The 26,200-nt window shown below is 61.0% G+C and overlaps 1 protein-coding gene across 2 annotated transcripts in view; it reads left to right on the top strand.

Moving 5' to 3' along the window:
* The first annotated feature begins 2,006 nt into the window (after positions 1-2,006).
* MTCL2 (microtubule crosslinking factor 2) overlaps positions 2,007-26,200 on the top strand; it is a 29,849-nt gene continuing 5,655 nt past the window's right edge. The window contains exons 1-15 of one of the 2 annotated variants that reach the window (XM_064391113.1): positions 2,007-2,790; positions 10,676-10,900; positions 12,441-12,599; positions 15,232-15,294; positions 17,915-19,132; positions 20,126-20,242; positions 20,367-20,492; positions 20,827-21,057; positions 21,174-21,281; positions 21,554-21,721; positions 22,721-22,972; positions 23,097-23,168; positions 23,538-23,608; positions 23,843-25,283; positions 25,379-25,520. In XM_064391113.1, coding sequence (XP_064247183.1) covers positions 2,086-2,790; positions 10,676-10,900; positions 12,441-12,599; positions 15,232-15,294; positions 17,915-19,132; positions 20,126-20,242; positions 20,367-20,492; positions 20,827-21,057; positions 21,174-21,281; positions 21,554-21,721; positions 22,721-22,972; positions 23,097-23,168; positions 23,538-23,608; positions 23,843-25,283; positions 25,379-25,520 — 5,098 coding nt within the window. In that variant the 5' untranslated portion in view covers positions 2,007-2,085. Of the gene's footprint in view, positions 2,791-10,675; positions 10,901-12,440; positions 12,600-15,231; positions 15,295-17,914; positions 19,133-20,122; positions 20,243-20,366; positions 20,493-20,826; positions 21,058-21,173; positions 21,282-21,553; positions 21,722-22,720; positions 22,973-23,096; positions 23,169-23,537; positions 23,609-23,842; positions 25,284-25,378; positions 25,521-26,200 lie in introns of both variants that reach the window. The other variant, XM_064391112.1, reaches the window with a different exon arrangement.

Here is a 26,200-nt window from a genome sequence, read left to right as displayed (position 1 = left end):
GGGGACAAGCCAGGGCCAGGCTGGGAGGGCAGGGATGAGTACCAGGCTCCAGCAAGGGGGCTGTGAGAGATGAGATCAGACAGAGGTGGGCTTCCCTGGGAAAGCCTTTTTACAAACTCTGTTTGGGGCATGTCCTGTCCCTCCTTATGGCATCCTGGGGCTGTTCCCAAGGAGCAGGCTGTGCACATGCTGCCCTCATCCCTGCAGCTGTGCGGCTCCTCGAGGGCAGCCCGCCGTGCGCCCGGCGTTACGCAATTAGCCACTGCCGGGAGCAGCGCTAATGATGGTCGTTAATGAGCGCAGGCTGCTCGGCCAGCGCCTGTCCCGCTCGGGGCTTGTGCAGTCATGCAGCAGCACTGAGTCACGGCAGGGCTGCCAATGGTGCAGGACACGGACTGAGCACGGACTGACGGGCACGGCCGTGCCACCCGCCGTGGGACGGGACCTGGCACTGCTCCGCTGCTCTCCTGCAAGGTGTGGCGCCAGGCGAGCTGCCAGAGCCTGGAAAATGGCACCTGGGGCTGCGATTCACCCTGGAAAGGGCAGGATGCCCATGAACCTTCCTTTCGCAGGGCAGTGGCTGTGCTGCAGTGTGGGGCTGGGACGCAGAGCCCTTCTCATCTTCCTGGGGTCCCTTATTCCACCACACCCCCCTTGTCATGCTCACAAGCTGCTGACAGGCTGGAGACACCACCTTGGCATTCATGGAGCCACGGGGGAGCTCAGCAAGCCATGGCAGAGGCACACACCAATTTACAGCCCCCCCGAGCCACAGGGAGCGATACCTGCAACAAAAGGTATCACTCCAATCGCGGTTTGTTGTGCAATCGTGGTTTTCCTGTGCTGGATGCACAGCTGGCTCAGGGCAGAGCAGGAGTGCAATCCAGCCTGTGTCCAGAGGGTGCCTGGGGAGGGGGGCAGGGGGCTGTGAGCTGAACAGAGAGGGCTATTGAGCGATGTCCTAATAAACCCCACGAGTGTTTATTTTGGGCAGATTAGGACCGAGACGTGCAGCGGGTTCCGCCCCTCTGCCAGGCTCGGGTCTGCCCCGGGCAAAAGAAGGCGCTGCCCTGGGGCTGTGCTGCCCAGCATTAGAAATGGAATCTGAGCAGCGAGGGGGTCCCGGGCTCCGTGTGCTGCAGCAGAGCATCGCTGCCCGTGCTGCCGCGCGGGAAAGCACAGAGCAGCATTTTACAAACACAGCCCAGGAGCATTTTTCAAACTCAGCCTTTGGACGCTCCGCAGTGGGTTGGGGCCGGCTGGTAACGTACGACAGACGCGGCGGGTGGGTGGGAGCAGACTTGAACAGGCACTCGCTGCTCCAGGCTTCCCCCTGGAGAGCCCTGTGCGCGCTCCCGCTGCTGGCACGGCAGCTGCAGGGGCCCTGGGCAGCGTGGCGGGGAGCGGAGGGGTCTCGGGGGATCGTCACCAACAGGGGCCCCAGGGAGCTCCCATGCACGGGGCACATGGGGACTCCCAGCTCCGAGGATGCCCTGCACGTGGCTCCCCGGGGACAGTCACCGTGTCCCTCGGGGACCGTCACCTCTGAGGCTGCCCCGGAGGAGCGGCGCTTACAGCAACACCCTGGGGACCTCCTTCCCCAGACCGGTCCTCAGGGACTCTTACCCTCAGGGGCGTCCCGGGAGCTGCAATGCCCCGGAGTGACCCTCCTCCTCAGGGTACCCCAGCGACCTGCTCTGCAGGGGACACACGAGGGGACGCTGTCCCCAGGGATGCTCCAGGCACCGCTGGGGAGAGCCTGCCATGTCACGGCTCCCCAAAGAGCACGCGTTGCTGCAGACACCCGCGGGGGACCCCTCACCCCGGGGATGCCCCATCCAGCGGGGATGCCCCATCTCTCGGGGATGCCGGCGCTCCGCTGCAGGGTGGGATGGTGCGGCTCTGGGCGGGCGGAGGGGTCGCTGTTGCCGCCAGCACGGCCGCCCCCCGCCTCCCCCCACACTCCCTCCGCCGCCTTTTGTTCGCCGCCCGCGCTCGTCCCCGCCCGGCGGCGGCGGGCGGAGCCGGGGCCGGGCCGGGGCCGCAGCCGCAGCCGGGGCCGAGCCCAGCGCAGCGCCGCGGGAGATGGAGGCCGCGCCGGCAGAGCCGGGTCCCCCCGCGCCGCCGCCGCTCCCCGAGAGGAAGAAGAAGCCGCAGCGGGCGCCGTCGCCCGCCCGCCCCAAGGAGGTGCCCGGCTGGTCGCTGGCCAAGAGCCGGCGCGGCGGCGGCGGGGGGCACCCGGGCGCGGCCCCGCGGCTGGCGGCGAGCGGCGCGCACCCGCACCCGCGGCGGCCGGGCGGGGGCAAGGACGGGCGGCCCGACAAGCGCGGCCCGCCGGGGGCCCGCGCCGGCGGCAAGGGGCCGGCGGGGCGCGGCGCGGCGCGGCCGAAGGGCCGGCGGCACGGAGCCGAGACGGCGGCCCCCGGGGCGAGAAGGAGCGCGCCGGCACCCCGCTCGGTGGCCGGGCCCGGGCCGGGGTCCGGGCTGACCGACAGCAGCTCGGAGGTGTCGGACTGCAGCGCCTCGGAGGAGGCGAAGCTGCTGTCGCTGGAGCTGGGGCTGAGCGGCAGCGATGGCGAGTCCCCGGGCAGCGCCCCGCCGCCGCCGCCCTCGGCCGGAGAGGCGTCGCCGCTGCCCGAGGAGCCCTCGGCCGCCTCCATGGCCAGCAGCCGCCTGCAGCTCAGCACCTCGCTCGCCTTCTCCGACCTCACCGAGGAGCTCCTGGACGCCGGCACCGACGGGCTGCTCCGCGAGCTGGAGGACTTGCGCTCCGAGAACGACTATCTCAAGGTGGGCACGGCGTGGCATCCCTGGCACGGCTCGGTGTGGCATGGTATCGCTGTCCCGGCTCGGTGTGGCATGGTGTCCCTGGGCAGTAGTGGTACAGCATGGCATCCCAGGGCACGGGTCAGTCAGGGTCAGCATCCCTGGCTGTAGCGTGGTTTAACGTCCCAGAGCTTTGCAGGGCATCCGGGGGCATGGCTCAGCATGGTGCAGCAGCCCTGGCCTTAGCATGGCATGGTGTGGAATCCCAGGGCAGGGGTCAGCATGGCTTAGCATCCCTGAGCACAACAGAGCATCCGTGGTTGTCACAGCCTGGCATCCCTGTGCGCGGTGCAGCATGGCACAGCTTCCCTGGCAATGGAAATGGCATGGCACAGCACGGCATGGCATGCCAAAGCATGGCTCAGCATGACACAGCATCCCTGGGAATGGCATGACGTGGCATGGCACTGTATCCCGAGGTGTAGCTCCGTGTGGCCGAGCATCCTTGGGTCCAGCCTGGTGCAGTTCAGCATCCCAGGGCATGGCTGGGCACAGGGCACAGCTCAGCCTGGCCTGGCTCAGATCAGCAGCACAGCACAGCATGGCTGGGTGCAGGGCTTGGCATGGCTCAGCCCAGCATAGCATCCCTGAGCATGGCACAGCCAGGGAATGCTGGTCTGCCATGCTGTGGCTGAGCTTGACTTGGCACAGTGTAGCATGACTGGATGTAGGGCCTGGCTTGTCTAAGCCTGGCATGGCCACGCTGAACCTAGGGCAGAGCTCAGCTTGGCACTGCATGGTCCAGCGTGGTGTGGCATGCTGGGCACAGCTCAGCTCAGTGTTCCATGGCATGGCTTGGCACAGGGCAGCCTTTGGCACAGCGTGGGCCAGGTTAGCCAGGCGTGACCCAGCCGGGCATGGCTTGCCCTGGCACAGCACATTGGGTGCAGCACAACCAAGCCTAGCATGGACCCAACTTGGCATGGTAAGGCTTGGCACAGCCTGGGCTGGCACAGCTTAGCAGTGTCTAACCAGTGCCTGGCTGGGCATCCTGGGACACAGTATGGCATAAACTGACCCGTGCAGCTGGGCATGGCCTGGCAGCTGGGCATGGCTCCCTGCTGCTCTCCCTGCCTCTGCTGCTGCCAGGCCCTGGGGACATTTTCCAGCTCTCTTCTTTCCTGTGCTCCCCGGGGCCTTTTTCCAGGTCTGCCTGGCTCACAGGGGCATGGTTGAGTCAGGGCAGACGTGCTGTGAGGGGACAGGGACACTGAGCCATCTCACCTCTGGTCACACATCAGCCTGATGGGCACCAGCACCCCCCAGGTGCCACGTCCTGTGGTGGCTGCAGGCATTTTGTGCCCTCTGCTCTCCTTCAGGGTGGAGCTTTGGCTGAGCTGCTTGGGCAGTCAGCTGCTGGCGAGCTCAGGGCTGGGTACCAAGGCTCCCCAGCTGCTCTTTGGGTGCTGCAGGTTGGAAGTCAGGCCAGCTCCCCTCCGCTGCTGCCCGAGTTTGTGAAAGTGTCAGGGTTCCAGCCCGAGGTGGGCATTGGGTGATGCACTGGAAGATGCTCAGTCAGGCCCTTTGTCCATTAGCAAAGCCCCAGTGCACGGCTGGTGTCCCAACTCCTGCCAAAATTAGCAGCAACAGCTTAAGGGCTTTGATTTACTGGGGGCTGGAAAAATACAGATGAGGCCCCTGGGTTTCCAAGAACACGCGTGCAAGCCCTGCCATTCCTGCTTCCTCCATTCCCACGTGATCTCCTTCCTGGCAAGCTGCAGGCCAGCAGGGTGGGAGTGATTTACCTGCCCTGAGGGGTGGCAGCTGAAATCCCCCGGCCAGGGGCAGTGGGAGAGGGCAGAGCTGCTGGAGGTGTGCACCAGCAATGGCCATGGGGATGCTGGTGGCATCGTCCCTTCTTTGCCAGCACTTGTGTCCCCTCCCTGCCATGTGCATCCTGCTTATTTCCATGTTGTAGCTTGCTTCTCCTGACTCTGGAGCAGGAGGTGGCTGTGGTGGTACCCTGGCTCCAGCTGGGCAGAAGCCCAGAGCACACACCTCTTATGGTCCAAAAAATGTTGGAAGATTTGCCTAGTTTCTCCAGCAAGGAGCAGGAAACTGGGCTGGGCTGCAGCAGAGTGCTGGCTTGTGCCATCTGTGCTAAAAATTCAGGCATTTCGGGACTTAAAACAAAAATAAAGCCCTAACCTGAGGGATTGGCACTGCCCATCTTGCCATGCAGCTCTCCTCTGCTCGAGTGTGGATGAATCAGACTTATCCCAGTGACTTATTTCCTGGGACTCACCCAAAAAGCTGCAAATGAATATTTTTTTCATGCGTTCATCAGCACCAGCTAAAACCTAGTGCGTATTTAGAGCGAGATGAGGATTTTTGGGGGTGGGAGGGCTTTGGTGACGTTCTGGCACGAGCCAGACGTGTGTGGTGCTACTACGCCCGTGTGATGCACGCTGGGTTTGGGAGCTTCCCAGCAGAGCTCCAGCAGTGCCAGCTCACGTCCCTTCTTTCCTCGGCTGCCATAATAAAAGCGACTTGTTTAAGCACACATTTCTCTTTGCACCCCACATTTGTGCAAGGCTCTGCTTTCCTCCTCCCTCTCTGGCTGTACTGGGGGAGCTGGGATCTCCTCTTGCCCCTGCTCTCAGGCCTGTGCACCTGCTGTGACCCCCCTGAACGGGTTATTCCCAGTGTTTCCCCAAAAAGGGCTGTTTTCACAGGCAGGCTGGCAGCCTGGGGAGGGAGGAGGTGGCTTGGTGTCCTTGCCCCAGCTCGCTGTTGCTGAGCCATGCGATGGAGAGCAGCTCCCAGCCCTGCTCAGCAGGCTGGAAAATGTGAGATGTGATACAGCAGCAGCTGCAGAGGGACAGGCAGACAAAGAGTGGGCACGGGAGGGTTTGGAGCAAGGGGAGGGGATGCCTGCAGAGCCTCTCCTCTCCAAGGAAGGGGTTTAGGCAAGAGCCATGCAATGCTGGGACCACAGTGCTGCCTGTCGCCCTCCTGCTCCCTGACCCGAGTCCCCACATCCCCTGGGGCTCACATGCATTTCCCAGCTCTTTGGAGAAACATTTATGTGGCTGGGTGCCTTGTTTCCCCCAAGGTAGTCATGCCACCAGCAAGGGCTCCCTGAAAGCTCCCACAGGGCTATGGGGGGCTGTGTCTGGGCAGCCTGGTTGGCACCGAGTCCCTGCTCTGCTGCTGCCCAGACCCTGCCTGCCCACAGGGACAGGGACCATGCCTGGGAGCCCCAGTACCCACCTGCAGAGCTGGGGACCAGAGCTCTGTCAAGCAGCCACCCTGGAAGGGGTTTTGCAGCCTCTTGCCTTTTTGGATGCTGCACAACATGGGATGGGCTGCAGAGAGCCCCCAGCTGTTTGCCTGGTAATTTATGGGGGCAGGTGTAAAGCTGAGAAATGTTGATTTTTCCCTCACTCCCATTACCAAGGGGGAGCTGCCATGCCAGCCAGGGGCAGGGATCAGCACAGAGGCTGCTGCACTGAGCTCCAGTGTGACATGGATGGCTGGTGTTTGCTGTCAGAGCTGGGCCAGAGCTGCTGCTAATGCACCCAGAGAAACCCATGTGTGACATGGGTGTGCCTTGCCCTCCTTCCACCCACTGCACCCTGGCATGGGCTTGTGGTGTGCTGCATTTTCTGCGTTCCCCTTGCTGGCAGGGGACATGCCTGAGCACCCTGGGCAGTTTCCTTTAAAAATCCCCTCTGGTTTTTCTTTTTTCCCCCCCCTAGCAAATTCAGGCATAATTCCCTGTGCTGCCTGCCGGGCTGCCTGCTCAGAGTTAATTGAAAGCTGCTGCTTTTGTGCTGTAATCTGGGAGGAAGCCGTGCTGGTGGCTCTCCTGCACACGGTAATCCCGTCTGTGCGCGGGGACAGCCACAGGCACAGCCCAGCCCCGCACAAAGGCGCCTCTGCCTCCACCCCAGCAGCTCCCACCCCTCCTCCTCCTCCTCTGCTGAGGTTTGGGGGGGGGGAAACAGGAGGGTGTGCCCCCCAAAATGCTGCCCATCCCCCAGGGGCAGGCTGCTGCTGCTTGGCACTGCCTGCCAAGGTTGGCACGGCCAATGCGCGAGCCTGTTCCGTGTCCCGTGCTGCTTTCTGCTGCTTGGAGATAGCAGGTCCTGCTGCGTTGAGCAGTGTGTGCCCCCTGCTCTGCTCACAGCTTGCTGCATTCTTGCAGGAGCCAAAGTCAGCGTGTAACTCCCCTTGAGTAGGAGATCCAAGGGTTTAATTATGCTTCTGCAACCTGTAAGGGGTTTGGTCTGCACTCTGCCATCTCCACTGGTGCCCCTCTGCCCTGTCACTGCTCAGGGTCATCACCTAAAGCTCAACGCTTCCTGAAAGAGCTGATGTCCTTCTAGTGCATGTGTGGACACAGCTGTTGCCTCCTGCTCTGAAAAGGCACGGTTTCTTTTTCCTGAGCTGGAAACGGGCAGTTTGCATCCCACCTTTCCGCTTCTTAGTTTCCTTAATAATCTCCCCAGGGAGAGACAGTGTCTCTGAGGTTTGTGTGGAGGAGGTTGAAGGTAGCTTGTCTCTTGTGCTCCTCCACTGAGCATAACCTGGCTCCTGCAGCCACGAAATGGGCTGTTTGCTTCTGCACACAATCCCTGGGGCATTCAAATGAGTCTCTCTGGACTGCAGATTCCCAGCGTTTTCTCTGAGACAGATTTCTAGTGGAAAACCCCTGTGAAATCTTTGCTGCTGCAGAGATGGGATGAGCAGGGTGCAGTGGTGGCTGATCCTGGAGCAGGGGAACAGGCTGATCCTGGGAGGCTGTGACTCCACACAGGGATGGGCACCCTGTTGTCTACAGGGCAGTAGCCCAGCAGGGCAGTCCCCAGGGGCATTTGTGCTGGAGAGAAGTCATTTATCTCCTCCTCAGTGTTGCCCACCTGTCACCGTGTCACACTTCATTTAACATCACTTAAAGTGCTCCATGCTCAATGCCACCCCTGAATTTGGGATGTTTATGTGGGGTTCCTCTCCTCTCCTGGTTCTGCTCTGGATTTTTTGCTGGGTTGGGCATCAGCTCCACAAAATGTGCAAAGGGTGAGGCTCTGTGGCCACCATGGACCCCTGAGGCTGTGAGGGGACCCCGGTGCACCCATGTGCTGCCTTAGCAGATCAGCTCTGTCCTCCAAGCTCTCTTCCTGGCATTTTTCCACTCTCCAATCCTAATCCCTTTACTGTGGCTTAGCAGCATGGCTTGCCTCTGTGGGGCAAACTGGGGCAGGCTGTGCGCCTGCCAGGCTGCATCCACTCAGAGGATTTATCAGTTATGGGATGGGGGTGAAATCCTGCAGCTGCAGCAAAGACAGGCAGTGCTTTCCCAGCCCCCAGTGCTGCAAATCCCCCCAGCCCCACTCCCTGGCTTTGATTCCAGGCTTTGCCCAGGCTGGACGCTGCCTCCCCCTAAAATAACGGTTGCTACAACCCAGAGCATAAACAAGCAGGAGCTCTTAGCAGGGCAAGGCCAGGCTTTCTTCCAGCAAATGCAAGATGTGGTTGGGTTTTTTCCAAGGTCCCTGCTCCCTGCCCTGCTCAGCTGCTGCCTGGGAAAGCCACATGGCAAGTGAGAGCTGGAATGGAGAGCGCTGAAGGAGGATTGCAGTTGTATTCCAGCCACGACTCGGTGGTGGTGAAAGGAAGGCTGTGTCCCCCAGCCTGCAGTGTGCCTGCTCACCTGCAATCCATAATGCCTTTATTTGTGTGAAAGCTCCCAAGGAAGAGATGCCACAAACCAGCTCTCCAGGCTGGTTTGGTTTATGGGGGTTTTGCTGGTGCCCCCAGGGCTGTGGCCCTGCCAGGGAGGGAGGTGGCAGTGCTGGTGGGGGATTCCCATCGAGTTTGTCACCCCATGGTGCATCCCAGCCCTTGCAGGGCTGTCTGCCAGCACATGTGGTTTGTCACTGGGGGGTTTCACACCTGTCACTGGGGGGTTTCACACCTGACATGGTTGAGAAAACCAGGAGGTTTTCTCAAACATGTCTGCAGTGATGCCCCTTCAGAGGACAGTCTCTGGCTGTCCCTGGAACAGCCTGGCCAGTGTCCCCAGGACCCCCTGTGCTCATCTCAAAGCCTCGGGGCTGTGTCTGTTCTGAGCCAGAACAGAAGCAGATCTGTTCTCAAGACCCCCTGTGGAGAAGCAGAGCAGCAGAGGGTGACAGGACCCTGGTGGCCATGGTGCCACGGGGCTCCGGCAGCCCAGGCCAGGAGATAATCCGGGATTGTCTAATTGAGGTTCCTTCTTTGTTACAAAGTGTTCAAAGCCAACAGTGAGCGACTGTGACTTGTGTGTGCAGCTGCCGGCCCTTTCCCCGGGCTTGGCTTCTCCTCTCGGGGAGTTCTTGCAGCTGGGGCTTTGTCAGGCAGGGTGAGTGTGGCAGCCACTGTGCCAGCGCCTGGCAGGGCCAGCACAGAGCTGCCATCTCAGGCTCTAGGTCACTGTCACAGGAATGAGGGGACAGTCCCCTGTCCCCTCTGCCCAGGGTGAATCAGGGCTGAGCATCCTCAATGCCTGTGCCAGATCCTTTTGTTCCCTCCCTGACCGTGCCATGGCACAGAGTGGCAGTGTGAGCCACTCACTCCTCAAGTGGCAGTCGCATTTGGCAGTGTCAGGAGGTCTTTAGTGGCAGGGGTTTTGGCAGGAAAGCAGATGCTTGATGCCTTCCCAGGAGGGATCCCTGGTCCCACTGGGTCTGGTGAGGAGAACAGCCGGTGTGGTGGGTGGAGATTTGCTCGGGGGATTTGGGTTGGCACCATGTTCATGGTGACGTGGACAGAGCTTGGTCAGTCCCCAGGGACCAGAGGGGACAGTCCTTGAGCAGCCCCAATGACCACAGTCCTGTTTGGATGAGGAGGTGGCACTGGGGGCCCCATGTGCCACATCCCCAGAGGAGGCTCTGGGTCAGTGCTGGTGCCAGCAGGATGTCACCCTTGGCCCTGCTGTGGCAGTGATGCAATTGCTCTGTGCCAAAGGCTCTGCTGTGCTGGAGGAGGTCACTGGGAGAGCTGGTGAGACTGGGAAGAGGTGGAACAGAGGACCCAGCACAAGGGCTGCTGCTTGGTGGCAAAACAAGGGGCAGCCTCTGGTCCCTAGCACTGGTGGCATCTGGTTCATGTCCCCACGTTCCCTCCCCTAACAGCTGTCCTCGTCTGCCATCTCCTCCTTCCCTCGCCTGCCTCCCTGACACATCTTTTCCAAAGATAACCTAATTTTTCTCCCTGTGGCTGCTGCCTGAGCTGCTCCTGCAGCTCCTCTCCCTCCCCCACCTTCCTCTTTCTTTCACCACAAATACTCTCAGGTGCTTTTGTTGGCTGTTCCCCACCGCGTGACTGGCTCACCCCTGGGTGATGGCATCCAGCTGGCTCTGAGCCTTTCCTGCCAGGATTGGGCTTGGCCCAAGGGGTTGAAGAGCTGTGAAAATGGCTCATGGGATGGATGGGTGGATGGATGGACGGACGGATGGATGGATGGATGGATGGATGACGGATGAGGGATGGATGGATGAGGGATGGATGATGGATGAGGGATGGATGGATGGATGGATGGATGGATGGATGGATGGATGGATGACAGATGAGGGATGGATGGATGGATGGATGGATGGATGGATGGATGGATGGATGATGGACGGATTGATGGATGATTGATGGATGGTGGATGAGGGATGGATGGATGATGGATGGAGGGAGGGATGGATGATGGATGGAGGGAGGGATGGATGAGGGATGGATGGATGGATGGATGGATGGATGGATGGATGGATGGATGGATGGATGGGGAATGGATGGATGGAGAGCCGTGGTGGGGAGGTGTCACAGGGGAAAAGAGGGCAGAGCAAGCTGCAGGGTCTAACCCAATGTCTCCCTGCAGGATGAGATCGAGGAGCTGCGCGCCGAGATGCTGGAGATGCGGGATGTCTACATGGAGGAGGACGTGTACCAGCTGCAGGAGCTGCGGCAGCAGCTGGACCAGGCCAGCAAGACGTGCCGCATCCTGCAGTACCGGCTGCGCAAGGCCGAGCGCCGCAGCCTGCGCGTAGCTCAGACCGGCCAGGTGGACGGCGAGCTCATCCACAGCCTCGAGCAGGACGTCAAGGTCAGCCTGGCAGGGCACCTCCCCACCCAGGCAGCCCCCAGAGCCCCCACAGGGGGTTTTGATGAGTTGTGGCCATGGAGGTGGCAGGGGATGTCGGGGTGCAGGGGGCTCTGTGAGGATGTGCAGTTTGTGATGTGCAGTTTTGTTGGAAGCGTTATAATTCCGTGCTAGAAGTGTTGATGTGGGAAGTGGGGAGCAGTGCTTTCAGCTCACAGGTGGTCTGAGGGGGTCCTGGTGGTGGAGAGGGCCAGCACTGCTGAAAATGTGCCATATGTGAGGCTCATCCTGTGCAGGCTGGAGCCCAGCCCAGCCCAGTGCCCTGGGGCTGAGCTCCCTTATCCTGCTCCTGTGGGGATGTGATGGGGCCACCATTGCAGGATGGAGCATCACAGGTGTGCAGGGAGGGGGCGTGGGGACCAGGACCCTGCAGGCTTGGGAGCTGCTTCTCTCGGCCATCGGGAAAACCTTGCAGAGCCCCAGGCATGGTGGAACGTGGGGCTGGGGCAGGGACAAGAGGATTTCTGCAGGGTGACGTTGCTTCGCCCTGGAGGAGCCTGGTAAGCGTTTGCTGAGGGCTCTCACCAACGAGACTGCTGCCAAGAGGGGGTGCAGTGGCACTCAGAGACAGCTCGGGATGGATGTGCAACAGCTCGAGGACTAACTTTGTTTTTTGAGCAGAAAAGAGCCAGTCCTGGAGCCAAGACGTGCCACAAGTGTTGGGCTGTGAACCCGCCTCACTGCCCATCCCTGCTGGGGCCCCAATCCCCTCCCCAAACCACCCATCAGCTCCCCCCAGCTTGGGCTGCTGCTGCCAAAAACACCCCCTCCAGCTTCTCCCTTTCTGGGAAAGAAAGCACAGCCCATCCTCGGGGGAGCAGGAGCCCAACCCCATGGCCTGAGATCCTGCAGCAGGGCTTGCTGCTGCCTCCACAGTGCTGATATCCCAGGCTGTGCAGGACAGCAGTGGCATTTGGGACCAGTTTTGCTGCCCTGCAAATGCAGGAGTGAATATTTTGTGTTATTAAGCTCCCTTTATGCTGGGGACTGCTCCCGTGCAGGGATCTGGAGAGGGGGAGCTCTGTGGGGGGTGTAGGCACCCTTCACCCAGGGCAGCTGCTGGTTTGTCTGTAATGTGATGCAGCAGCTCGCCTTTCTCCTGGCCGGCACAGCTGCTGCCTGCAGGGACAGGCTGCCTGCTCTGCTGCTGCCTACCAGCTCTTCTGGGGGCTTCTCCAGCATTGTGGTATGGAAAAAAGGTGATTAATGTCTCCCAGCATCATGCTAGGGCTGGGGAAGGCAGGATTTGGCCAGGGGGTGGGGAAGCAGGGCAGCCTTGAAGCTGGTGAAGGAGCAAGAGTAGTCACAGCACATGATTGAGGGGACAGACACAAGGGCCAGGGGGTCACCCCCACAGTGTCTCCCCCAGAGGGTCTCAGTGACTGCCTGGTGATCTCCTCATGAGGACTGTGTGCCCAGGAGCTGTAGTCTCAGCCCCCTGCACATTGTGCCAGGTCTGATGGGAGCCCTGCTGTGTCCCCAGGTGGCCAAGGACGTCTCTGTGCGTCTCCACAATGAGCTGGAGGTGGTGGAGAAGAAGAGGATCCGGCTGGAGGAGGAGAACGAGGAGCTGCGCCAGCGGCTCATCGAGACCGAGCTGGCCAAGCAGGTGGTGCAGAACGAGATGGACAAGCTCCGAGAGGTGAGGGGGACCAGGAGGCATCCCCAGGGCTCTGCTCATAGCAGGTGTCCTGGCCCTGGATCATGGGATCCCCCAGCCCTGCCTGAGTCACTGAAACCCAAGCCGTGCTACAGATGCTTGTGAAACCCGAGCAGCACCTGCCCTCAGCGTGCTCCATCCCACCCTGCAGGCACAGGCTGGCTCTGCCCCATCCAGGGGGGGCTATGGGACTTCCCCGCTGCTCTGGGGACACTTTATATGTCCCTGGCCACTTGCTCAGCCCAGCCCCCTGGGCCGTGCCCAATTCCATCTGGGCAAAGCTCCGAGTGATGTGTGGGGTCCCTGTCCTGGCAGAGTGCCTGGTGCTGGCTGTATCCTGACCACATCCTGCAGGTCCCAGCAGTGTCCCAGTGGTGCTGTGGAGCTGGGTGAGTGCACAATCCCCTCTGTGTCCTGGGCAGTCACAAATGTACCCACATGCACAGGTTCAGGGCACTCCATGTCATGCTCTGTTTGGGACCAGCTTCTGGCTGGAATCTGTGTCAACCTCGGTGACAGGAAAGGCATCCTGGTGACAGCATGGACTTGAGATCCATTGCAGCCGTTGTAACCCACTTCCCTACTGCCCGGGATGCCTTTGGTCCCGGGGGAGCCTCGGGATGCATCTCTGGCTCAGCCATCAGGCCAGTGTGGGGGAGGAGACACAGCCAAGGGAAGGCTCTCACTTCCCCCACTGTGCTTCCTGCACACAGCAGCTCGGGATCTTTGGGGCCATCCCTGCTTAAAGCTGAGCCCTGGGAAGCTGCAGGACCCAGCTGTACCCCTCCCCTGTCAGCCCAGCTCCTGGGAAGCTGCAGGATCCAGCTGTACCCCTCCCCTGTCAGCCCAGCTCCTGGGAAGCTGCAGGATCCAGCTGTACCCCTCCCCTGTCAGCCCAGCTCCTGGGAAGCTGCAGGATCCAGCTGTACCCCTCTCCTGTCAGCTGTCCCTGCGCTGGTGACACGCAGCAGCATCCCCCACACCGGGTGTCTTGCTCAGCCCTGCTAACAGCCGTGAAATGTGAAATGGGTTTCCCTGCAGCCGGGAGCACGGGCTGAATAACAAATGGCAGCAGTGGGAGCTGGGCTGGAGCTCTCCCTCGCTCGGAAACAGGCAGGGAAGATGGTTCTGTGCTCACGGTGGGGAGCTGGAGAGGCAGGCACTGCCTTGCCCTGGCTGAAGGGCGTGGGGTGGGGCACAGCCCCTCCTGCAGCTGCCTGAGCCCTGGGGACACTGCTGGCTGCACAGGCTCAGAGACGGTCCCCAAGCTCAGGATGGCACATCCCCAGGCTAGCAAGGGCGTTGGGGTTACTGGCTGATTGCAGAGTGCTAATTAGGCAAACATTAGGCAAAGTGAGCTAAAAGCCCTCCTCCTCCCTGCTGCTGCAGGGCACAGAGCCTGGCAGAGCTCGTTAGCAGCCAGAGCCAGGCAGGGCTGCATTCACCCCTGGGGCTGATTATTCCTCCCTTCCGGGAGGTTTCTCCCATAATTGGATAATTGTCTGGGGATCATTCCCGAAGGCACAGGCATTTTCCCCTCTTCTGTCTCCTAAAGGGATCAGAAAAAGTGGGGTCAATCTGGGTACCCCATGCCAAGCCAGCCACACCAAGCTTGGCCTTGAGGGGACCCTCAGGCAGGGCCACCCCAAGGCTGCTCCCAGGGTGGAGCAGTGGCAGCCACGTCTGCCCCAGGCTGCTGGGGCTCTCTGGGGCTGGTGCTGCCCTTTGCCAGCTGCAGTCCCCAGCACGGTGGGGGTGAGGGATGTGATGTGGCACAACAGCCCCTGGGAGAGGCTCTGCAGCTCCAGCAGCTCCAGGGATGGTCGTGGCCTTAATAGGAAAGCCTGGAGCCCTGCACCTTGGCACAGGCAGCAGCTTACATTTCACAGCTGCTTTCTCTGGCTGCTGGGCCTCAGCACCAGCTTGGAAAGAGGTCCAGGGCAGCTGCATGGATCAGCCAGCGCTCATGGGAGGCTCTGTGGATGTTTTGAGGGCCTTGCCCCAACTCCCTTCCCCAGATAACTGGCTCTGCTCTGGGCACCTGCATTTTTACTGTGCTTTTTGTCTGCCTTATTGCTCTGTCTGCCTTCCCCACCTCCCAGCTGTCCTCACTAGCCTGGACATTGTCCCTTGTGTCCCTTTGTGACCTTGACAGCAGAGTCAGCATCATGCTGCTGAGGGACCAGGACACATCCCTTGCTTGGGGAAAAGGCGATGGGGAATGTCATCATCTGCTGCTCCCACACTGCAGTGTCCTGAGAGCTGTCCCTTGGCCTGGGGGTTGCATTCCCTGCTCCATGCAGCCCTGACAGGGACAGTGACTCAGCCTCTCCACTCTCCATGGCTCATTTCCTGCTCACTCCTGCTTTTTCACTGCTCGTTTGCCTGCAGGGCGAATTTCTGGCCAAACCTCATGATGTGATGCTTGCCAGTCCAGCTCCCTCAAAGCAAAGGGCTTCTCTCAGCCCACCAGGGCTCGGGTGTTTTCCTGGGGTCCATGAGCATCTGGGAATGTCAGCACCAATGTCCATCCTCACTGAATCTGTCTGTCTGTCTGTCACTGCTAGGGTGCGGGGCCATCACTGTGGGTCATAACTCTCTTTTCTTCCTGCAGAACTCCCTGAAGAAGAGGGGGTCTCGCTCCTTGGGCAAGACTGAGAAGAAGCCATCAGTGCAGGTATCAGCACCCGAGCACCCAGGGCACGCCACGGTGACCCAGAAACACCCCAGGTCATGGTGCCAGCTGGACACTGAGCCCAGGCCAGGAGTAACCCCGGGCATGGCAGTGCCATCCCCTCCTTGCAGGGCTTTGCAGAGCTTTCCTGCCTCCCAGAGCCCTGCATAAGGGGGGGATTGATGTGCTGGGCCATCCTCTTTGTCCTCAACCGCTCCCTTGTCTCATTTATCAATGGAGCAGCAGTGGCTTTAACCCTTTCCCTGTGTAAGGAGCTGAAGGAGTTTGGCTTTTACATTGCAAAGCTGCTTCTGCTGCTGTGGCTTTTGCAGCCTGTGTCCCCCCTGCCAGTGCCAGCAGCTGTGCTTGAGGGTGCTCTGGGAGCTTCACGGGGTCTGGGGGAGCAGGGGGTCCCTGTGGGGATGGCTGGAGGCCACACCACTCCTGCCCTCACAGGCTGCTGGGGCAGCACAGGGCAGGGATTTGCTGGTGGCAGCAGGATTTCAGCTGTCACTTGCTGTTGAGCTGAGCTGCTGTGACTCGCTAATGCTGTTACCAGGGCTCGGAGAGGCAGAGCTGCTGCTGCAGGGATAGAAAGGCAAGAGGAAAAATCCTCTTTCAAAGGCAACAGACCTGAAGGGTTTATTTTGGGGAACAGATCTGCTCCCCCAAAGCTGGGACATGGAGGCAGACCATGTAAAGACACTCCTGACATGCTGCTGAGTGGCTCCCAGCAGGAACCCTGGGCATCCTAAGGGGTTTGGGTGACCTGTATCCTTCTTGGTACAAGCCCTTCTGTGCAGCCACAGGACAGAGACCCGCAGGCCCTCAAAGACTTTCCCTTCCAGTCTTTATTTATCACCTCCCTTTAGCTCCATTCTTGAGAGCCCTTTCTGGCCAACTGATGGTCCCAACATCCTTCCCCTCATCTCCCCAGGGAGCACTTACAGCCAGCTTTGCCCTGAGTTGAGGGGGCTCCTCCATCACCCCCTTCCTGAGGCTGAAGCTCCTCATCTGCCTCCTCCTGGGGCAGGAAACAACCCCAACCCTCTCTGCTTCCCTGTGGAGCTAAGACCCTTCAGCTTGGGGTCAGGGTTCTGTGGTGGGACCAATGCTCCAGGAGCTCTGGGCTTCCCCACGTGCAGATGCCCCTGGCTGTGGCCCCTGGGCTCCCTGTCCCTGCTCAGCTGTGGCTGGTGGCCCTGTGGGCACAGTTGCTGTGACTCATCTGTGGCTTCCTGGGCCCCTTTCCTGCCTGGCTGTGCTGGGTGAGCATCAGCACTCCCCAAAAATGGAGCTGGGTGGGACATACTCCACACTGAGGTCTCCCCAGGAGCACTCCAGATGGTCTTTGGGACGTGTGTGTGTCTCTTTGCTGATGCTAAGGCATAGAGGGACACACTGGGTTGCTGCCTTTTTTTTTTTTTTTCCCTGTAAAAACAGGAACTGAGGTCATGTCTGCCCTGCCCACATCAGCCCTCCCCTAATCTCCTCACCTAATTAGGGGGGCACAGCTTTAATGCGCCTTAGTGAGGTCGTGTCCCAGTGCACAAGCATGGAAGTGTAGCAGGGTGGTTCCTGTGTGACATTGAGGGAATAAAATGGCACCCCAAACTCATGGGAACCCCCTTTCCATCCCCCCTGGCCTTGTTATGAGCAGTCCAGGAAGTCAGCAGAGCAAATACTGCTGTGGGGTTTGGGGTGAGTGTGGGTGTGGCTGGGGGTCCAGAGCACACAAAGAAGGGGACAGCTTGTTTTTTCCAACCAAGGACAGCGGAAAAGGGGTGAGTTCAGCCAGGCAGAGGGCTACCAGGGCCAGCAGCCACCCAGCCAAAGGGCTTGGCCACCTCCAGCACTGCCCAGCTGGGTGCAGTGAGGTGAGGGTCACAGCCCAGCAGGTCCCCTCCTGGCAGTGACCACGCCGCAGCTCGGAGCACTCGAGTGACCCCAGGGCACGGGAAGCTGCGAGCTGGACGTCAGGAAATCCTGGTCCTCCATCCAAAAAGCTCCCAGAGCAGAGAAACGGTCTGTCTGGGCAAACAGCCAAGATCCTAACTGCTAAATAAAAAAAGAACACATGGAGAAACGGTCCTGAGAAGCAGAGGGGATTGGGAAGGGACTGGTGAGCTGGTGCTGAGGCTTTGCCTGGCAAAGGCGGTGGCAGCAAGGCTGGGGGTTGGGATTTGGAGAGGTTTTCAGCTGCCTCTCTGACCTGTGATGAGAGTGGGGGGCTGAGCAACAGAAGCAGAGCCCTGACGAGGGCATTTCAGTGCCAGTTTTGTGGAGGAAACCATAATAACCCTGTGGAGCCTTGAGAGCTTTCCCTTCCCCTCTGCCCTGTTGTGGATCAGGCTGGACTGGGTCCTCGCATCGCTGGTGGTGGCTCAGTGTCCTTCTTGGGGCAAGACCCACAGGTCTCCTCATCCAGGGCATCCTGTCCCCTCTTCAGGCTCACCCTGAAAGTCTCCAGGATGGATCTCAAAGCTTTTCCTCCTCCAGGAGCAGAGCCAGCAGCTTCCCTGAGACCACTGGTGTGGGAGGGTGGCATGTCCCCAGGGTTCTCTGGGAGTCACCGTGGCCCCTGGGAGCATCTTTCTAACACCCTCCCCCTCTGGGTCCCCAGGAGGACAGCGCAGACCTGAAGTGCCAGCTGCATTTTGCCAAGGAGGAGTCAGCCCTGATGTGCAAGAAGCTGACCAAGCTGGCCAAGGAGAACGATGGCATGAAGGAGGAGCTGCTGAAGTACAGGTCCCTGTACGGGGACCTCGACAGCTCCCTCTCTGTGGAGGAGCTGGCTGACTCTCCCCATTCCCGGGAGGCCGAGCTGAAGGTCCACCTCAAGCTGGTGGAGGAGGAAGCCAACATCCTCAGCCGGAGGATAGTGGAGCTGGAGGTGGAAAACCGCGGGCTGCGGGCGGAGATGGACGACATGAAGGGCCAGGGGGACAGGGAGCTGCCGGGGCAGGACACGCGGTTCCTGGTGGGCGTCTCCAGCTGCGGGGACGCGGGGGACACGGTGGCCGAGCTGCGCCGGCACCTGCAGTTCGTGGAGGAGGAGGCTGAGCTGCTGAGGCGCTCGCTGCTGGAGCTGGAGGACCAGAACAAGCTGCTCCTGAACGAGCTGACCAAGTACAAGTCGGACCACGAGCTGGACGTGACGCTGTCGGAGGACAGCTGCTCGGTGGTCAGCGAGCCCTCGCAGGAGGAGCTGGCCACGGCCAAGGTGCAGATCAGCGAGCTCAGCGGCAAGGTGAAGAAGCTGCAGTATGAGAACAGGGTGCTGCTCTCCAACCTCCAGCGCTGCGACCTGGCCTCCTGCCAGACCACCCGGCCCATGCTGGAGACCGACGCCGAGGCCGGCGACTCGGCACAGTGCGTCCCCACCGCCGGCTGGAGGGACGGCGTGGGCGGCAGCGAGGCCGACGGGCAGGACAGGGGGCTGGGCAGCGGGAAGGCGCCCGATGGCCCTGCCAAACTGCTCAAGCCCAAGGACCTGGAGACCTTGCTGGGCATCCGGGACCAGGCGACGCTGGTCAGTAAAGCGATCGATGTCTTGATTTCGGATGCCAACGGGTTCACCTCGGGGCTGAAGGCTTGCCTGGACAACGAGTGTGTGGGGGTGCTGCTGGGCGAGGCAGTGGGCAGCGGTGGTGACAGCCCCAGCGATGCCAAGCTGATGAACGTGCTGCTGATGCGGCTGGGCGTGCTGCAGCAGGACCTGGGCTGCTTCGTGAGGAAGGTGGACCACCTCACCGGTGGCTTCAAGGAGCACACGGACTCGTTCCCCTTCTCCAGCCCCAGCAGCCACGATGTCACCAAAGAGCATGCCTCTGACTTCCAGGTACGGCTTCTTCCCACATCCCTCACAGCAGCTGCTGCTTTATTTGCCACCACGTTTCCTCCTGCTTTAATGGAGCAAACCCTGATCCCCACTGTAACCTCCCTCCTGCCTCTCTAGAGCAAAACCCAAACTAACACCTCACTGCATGCCAGTGGCACCGGGGACAAGGTAGGACTCTGCTCCAACAGAGTGTGCCCAGGGCAGGAGGCAGTGGGCATCCTGGCACAGGCTGGTTGTGCCAAGGCTGCCCTGCCCATGACCAGGGGCTCTCAGGTGCAATCCCATCTTAGCAGGGGCTGGTGTTTTGGCTGCTCTCCCTGGCTTAGCCCAATTGTGTTTCAAGAGCTCTTTGCTTGTTGGGGATGAGCTGGATGGGAGGAGAGCAGCCTGCAGCCTCCAAAAGCAGCTTAAATTGCAGGGACCCCACTTGCAGGAGTCCTCCATCCCCAGAAGTACCCAGGCAGGGTAATTTGGAGAGCAAAGGCTTCAGGGCAAATCTGCATCCAAGGCATGAGCTGCTCTGCACTTTGGGGCAGTGCAGAGCAGCTCATGCCCTGCTGTCTCACTGTTCTCAGGGGTCCCAGCTCGTGCCAGGGGTGTCAGTGGTGGTTGGGGCTGCAGGCACAAGCCCTTTTCTGGAGCACACTCACTTGTTCAGAGTCCTATTGTTCTGCATGTCGTCCCCCCAGCCCGAGGTCCCAGTCTCCCCCAGTCACTGCATGGCACCATAACTGGTGTTTGCACATTTTTTCCCTCTTTCTCTCTTTTTTCCCCTTTCCCCAAACAATCCAGGCCACGTGTCTCCTCATCCTGTGTTTCCTTTTGGTTTCCGCATTGTCTCCCGCCATGGTGATGAAGCTCCTTCTCCTCCTCATCCTTTTTGTTGTCTTGTAGTTCTTTACTGTTTCGGAGACCCATTGTTTTGTTTTCTGGTTTTTTTTTCCTTCCCGCTCTTTTGGTTTGTTCTCATTAACTTGCCCACGCATGCAGCAGCCTGATTTTAGGGACGCCGACCCTTTCCGCATGCCCCACTCCAAGGACACGGACCCCGCCCATCCCAGGAGCTACAAACCCTGCCGGGCTGAGGACAACGACTCCTACGCCACCGAGGTATGACACGGGCTGGCAGGGCTGGGGACAGGGCTGTGGGACAGGCTTTTGAGAGCTGGGGACACAGGGAGGGACACAGGGAAGTGCAGGCCAGCTTTCCCATCCCCTTCTGGGGCTGTTACAGATGAAGGAGCTGCAGCTGGTGCTGTCAGAGGCCAACGAGAGCCTGCGGGGGCTGCAGGAGCAGCTCTCACAGGAGAGGCAGCTGAGGAAGGATGAGGTGGACAACTTCTCACAGAAGATCAGCCAGGTGAGTAGGTCACAGCCTCTGCCCCTGGGAGACAGCTGGCCTCAACCCATGGTGGTGCCACCTCCAGCCCCAGCCCTATGATCCACGTGGGGACCTGGGTGTCACCTGGAAGCACACACTGCATGTCCCATTTTCTGAGCTGAGCACACTCTTCCGTGCACATGGAGCCATGCAGGGCTTCCCCCATGGCCCTGCTGTCCCCAGCATGCTGCCAGAGTGATGCAGCTCCCCTGGATGGGGATATGGGGTGGCACCAGGCTCAGCCCAGACCCTGGGAGCAGGCTTCACATGGCTGCCACCAGTGCCTGTCCTGGAGCCACTCATCTCTCCACAGCTGAAGGAGGACCACCAGAAAGCACTGCTGCGGCGGGAGTTTGAGCTGCAGAGCCTGAACCTGCAGAGGCGGCTGGAGCAGAAGTTCTGGAGCCAGGAAAAGAACCTGCTGGTGCAGGAGTCACAGCAGTTCAGGCAGAGCTTCCTCCTGCTCTTCATGAAGCTCAAATGGTTCCTCAAGCGCTGGCGCCAGGGCAAGGTGGTGCACAGTGAGGGCGAGGACTTTTTGGAGGTACAGTGGGCTGTCGTGGAGGGGAGACCACACTGTTGGGTGTGTCCCTCATGCTTGTTTGTCCTGCCCAGGGGCTGTGGGTCCCCATATCACCCCAGCCATGGTGTCACCCACAGGTGAACAGCATGAAGGAGCTGTACCTGCTGCTGGAAGAGGAGGAGCTAGCCCCGCAGCAACAGGCAGACAACAAGATGTGTGCTGGGGACACCTGGACCCCCAGCACGGTGAGCAGGGTCCCCACGAGCCCAGGGGGTGGATCAGGGTAGGATCAGCCCCTGCTGTGGCTGTGTGGCGTGGGCTGGTGGCTGTGTGGGGATGCTCCTCCCCAGCACATCACCCCTGAGCATGGTCCCCTGCCCTGGTGGCTTCCCCTGTCCCTCACTTTGGAGCAACCTGCAGGGCTGGGATGCAGACAGGGCAGCTCCCACAGAGTTGGAACCCTGTTGGAACCCTGTTGGGTCTCCTGCTGCCTGTGCTCAGCCCTGTTCTCCTGCAGCCCAACGAGTGCATCAAGACTCTGGCAGACATGAAGGTGACCCTGAAGGAGCTGTGCACGGAGCTGCGGGAGGAGCGGCGCGGTGCCAGCGAGCTGCAGCAGCAGTTCACCAAGGCCAAGGCTGCCTGGGAGATGGAGCGCGCTGAGCTCAAGTGCCACATCGCCCAGGTGGGAGCCCCGGGCACCCCGTGGGCTGGCAGAGCTCCCCTGTGCCTGCTGGGGGGCTTGGGGCCTGCCTGTGCCCTGTGCCAAGAGCTGGGCTGGGAGCAGGGTGGCACTGTGGGAATCTTAATTAGCAGCCACTCAGGCAGGAGAGTTTCCATGGCAACAGGGCTGGCATGGAAATCTGACTGTGGAGCAGCAGAGGATGCTCTTTATTCCTCTGTCTGGGGAGGGTGGGATGGGACAGGGGCTCAGCATCCCTCTGAGGACAGGCAGCTGAGAGCAGCATCAGAGCCCACCTCTCCCCCACCCCGAGTCACAGCCAGGATCCCTGCGGATGCTGCGGAAGGGATGCACGGCTGCAGGGAAGGCAGGAGGTGGAGGGAGGGCAGCCTGGGCACTGGGGGAAGCTCCAGCCTCTAGGATGAGTCCCACCAGTCCCTCAGCCCTGCCCTCCCAGTGCTGAGAGGTTTCCACTCACGCTGTGCTGGCAGCAGCCCATGGCTGTACATCAGCTGTGCCCCCCAGCACAGGTGCCAGCACGTTCCAGGCAGGATTTCTCCTGGCAGAGCATGAGTCCCCAGTTCCCATATCTCCTCCTCAAAAGTGAGCAGAGCAGCCGTGGTGGCAGCACCCCAGTGGTGCTCCATCCTTGGGGGCTGCTCAGGCAGCACTGCAGGTGATGCTGCCCCTCTCCAGGAGCCATGTCCTGCAGGCAGGAGCACAGCCAGGCAGGCAGGACGTTCAGCCTGTGTCCTGCTGGGTGACCATCTGCTGGCCAGCTGGCATGATGTGGCTGCAAGCCACGGCTGGCCATGGCTTGGCTGTGCCATGGGCAAGCCATGTTGTGTGTGTCACATCTTTGGGGACATGCTTATTGCCCAGCCTGGCAGCCTGGGAGTGGCACTGGCAAGCGGGATGCCCGCAGCCCTGCCCATTTGTTGGAAATATCCAGCAGCACACTGGAGCCCTGGGTCCCTCACAGCCACCACCGTGTCCCCACAGCTGGAGTCAAAGGCAGGCAAAGGGATCGCAGAGCGTGCGCTGCCAGACTGGAAGGTGGCACTGAAGAGGGAGCGTGAGGAGCACCAGCATCTCCTGGCCGAGTCCTACAGCGCTGTCATGGACCTCACCAAGCAGCTGCAGATCAGCGAGAAGAACTGGAACCAGGAGAAGGTGGAGCTGCTGGCTCGCTTCAAGGAGGAACAGCAGCAGGCAGAGCAGCAAGCGAAGGACCTGCAGAACAAACTCAACCAGGTATGGTGTCCCCCATCCTGCACATGTCCTCCAGCCTCTGCTGCTTGCCCCGAGAATGTTTCATGCTTTTGCTTGCCCAGAGAGGCTCATGTTGCACATGTTGAGTGACCAATACATTCTCCAGTTGCAGAAAGGATCCAATCCATGGGCATTGAAGCACTCTGAAATGGAGAAGCACGGCAGCAACTGGAAAGAGGTGGGTAAGAGAAGGTGGAGTACTCTCAGGATGCTCTTAGGGATGAGGTCTCTGCTAAGATGGGAGGATGTGTGAAGCCAAATTAACACCCCTTAAACATCAAATGAGGCTGCAAGGGAGAGCACCAGGAGAGTGAGAGTGTGAAGGGCATGGCTGAACCCCCAAGAACTTCTGTGGGGTTATAAAAAGCTGATTTTAAGTAGATGTAGTTGCAGCAAGCCCCGTGCAGTCCTGGGACTGCTGTGGCTCATTGTGTGGGGGAGCTGGTGGTGCTGGAGGGGAGTGGGATGCAGCCCCTGAGCTCCAGCCCATCTCTGTGCTCTGGTCCTGTGCTTGCTGACCCCGGAGCTTTCTCCTGTGCCCTCCTAGGCCCTCAATGAGAAAATCACAGACAAGGAGACAATCTCTGAAGCAGAAGCCAAGGGAACCAACCTCAAAAGGTGAGTGTGCTGGTGCCTCCATAGTCCCTGGAACACAGAGGGGGCCCCTGGGCTTGACATCCCTGAGAGTCACAGAGGACATGCAACCCTGTTCAAGCAAAAGCAAAGAGCTCCCTGTGAGGAGCAGGACTGGGTGCCAAGGAAGGTCCCATTGGGGTGGGAACAGAGTGTCTCAGCTGTCCCCTAGTCCCCTTCCCTGCCCCCTTTTGATCCCTATCCTCTCTCCTCCCACAGGACCAAGTCTGTTTCCTCCATGTCAGAGTTTGAAAGCTTGCTCGACTGTTCTCCCTACCTCTCTGGAAAGACCATGCCAGGGCTGGGTGACCACGCCCGGTGCAAAAAGGCATCCTCAACCACCCAGATGCTGCCCAACGGGATCCGGGACAGCGCCAGCCTCCCTCCCTCAAAATGTACATATGTGAATATCGAGCAACCTGCCCCTGACAGCCTGGCCAAGGAGAAGCTGGGCATCTCCTCCTGGGACTACTCACGGGCAAGCAGCCTGTCCGGACACGACCCAGCTCAGAAGCAAATCCAGAGGAGCTACACGGCACCCGACAAGACAGGGATCCGCATCTACTACAGCCCGCCGGTGGTGCGGCGGCTGGAGGCGCCTCTGGTGCACAACAAGGAGGGCAAGATCATGATCGAGCCCGGATTCTTGTTCACCATGGCCAAGCCGAAGGAGCCAGAGGAGTCGGCCAGCGCCGAGGGCACCTACAGCCAGTGGCTGTGCAACTTCTCCAAGCAGCAGCAGGAGCTGCTGGACGGTGGCGCGGGGGAGAGCGCGGTGCCGCCCGTGCCGCGCTTCCCCCCCTCGCTGCACGACCTGGAGATCTCCGGCAACATGAGCGACGACATGAAGGAGATCACCAACTGCGTGCGCCAGGCCATCCGCTCCAGCTCGCTCGAGAGGAAGGTGAAAAGCACCTCCAGCCAGACAGTGGGGCTGGCCCACGTGGGCACACAGACCATCCAGACGGTGAGCGTGGGCCTGCAGACCGACCTGCCCCGCGGCGCCGGCATGCATGGCAAGAGCTGGTCCCCGCGCAGCTCCTCCCTCGTGTCCGTGCGCAGCAAGCAGATCTCCTCCTCCCTGGATAAGGTCCACTCCAGGATCGAGCGGCCATGCTGCTCCCCGAAATACGGCTCTCCAAAGCTCCAGAGGAGGTCTTCCTCCAAGCTGGACGCCTCCAAGGACAGGAGCCTGTGGAACTTGCACCAGAGCAAGCAGAATGGCTCTGCCTGGGCCCGCTCCACCACCACCCGCGACAGCCCCGTCCTCAGCAACATCAACGATGGCCTGTCCAGCCTGTTCAGCGTGGTGGAGCACGCAGGCAGCACCGAGTCCATCTGGAAGCCGGGCTGCCCTGAGAGCAGCCGGGCCAAGCCCGAAGCACCCAAGTATGGCCTCGTGCAGGAGTTCTTCAGGAACGTCTGCGGGCGGGCGCAAAGCCCCACTGCTCCCCAGGAGAAGAAGGAGGCCGCTGGGGAGGAGAGCAAGAGAGCCGAGCACCCCAGCCCCGCCACCCACCACGAAAACATCTCCCGTGTCTTGAACAAGAAGGTCCTCAAGCAGGGCAGCTGCGAGGACCCCAAGCCCTCGTCCCCTGGCCAGGGCAGTAAGGACGCAGCCCTGCGGGACCCCGACCTCATCTCGGCTATAGCCAGCGAGGTAACGAGGCACGGAGCCCCCCGGGGTGTCCCGCCGTGGCGGGGGACAGGGTGCCTGACCCCTCTAACTCCGCTGTGCCCTGTCTATCTTTGCAGGACACGGCGTGTGACTGCAGCTCCCAGTCCCTCACCTCCTGCTTTGCCCGGCCATCCCGCTCCGCGGTCCGCCACTCCCCCTCCAAGTGCAAACTGCACCCCGCGGACCCCCCCAGGGCGGAGGAGAAGCCGGGGGTCTCGAGTGAGTGAGGACGGGGGGCCGGGGGCCGCAGCGTGCCTGCCATCCACTGTCCTGCCGGAAGAGCGCCTGCGCTGAGCCCGCGGGCCCCTCTCGGAGGCGGCGCGGGCTCATCTGTCTCCTAAACGTCCCCTCGGCCCCGGGGACGCTTACGAAGCAGATGTGGAGCCCGGAGGGAGGCTGCCGGTAGCCCCGGGGTGCGGGGACACCCTGGCAGGGTAGCTGCATCACCTCCTGCCCGCACAGAGACCCGCTGCCGGGGCGTGCTGGCCGGTGCCACCGCGCCGGGAATGTCAGCCGAGACCCTGCCGTGCCGAGGGCTGAGAAAGGGAGAGCAGCCAGGGGAGGCTGCTGCTGTCACGGGGAGGGAAGCACCGGCCGAGGGGTGATGCTGCAGCCGCCCTGCCTGGGCTCCAGCATCCTGCCGGCGTCCCGCGGGCCGGCTGCCCGATTGCAGCGCGGTTGCATCAGCCGCGGGCTGTGTGTGCTTCCCCGGCAGGAAGGAGGCTCCCTGTGCTCGCCCGGGCTGGGCTGGCTGCGGGCCCTCCTTGGCCACCCTTCTGCTCTTGGGGCGCTGCTGAGGCCCTTGGCTGCTGGGAGGGGTCCGGGTGGTGCCAGGGCTCCTCCAGCTGCAGGTTGGGATCGCTGGGTGCACAGTGTGGGGAGAGGTGGCCTGTGCCTCT

Source organism: Passer domesticus, chromosome 16 (genome assembly GCF_036417665.1).
Source record: "Passer domesticus isolate bPasDom1 chromosome 16, bPasDom1.hap1, whole genome shotgun sequence".
NCBI classification, from domain to species: domain Eukaryota; kingdom Metazoa; phylum Chordata; class Aves; order Passeriformes; family Passeridae; genus Passer; species Passer domesticus.
Note: the sequence above shows the minus strand (reverse complement) of the source record. Positions and strands in the feature narration are given on the sequence as shown.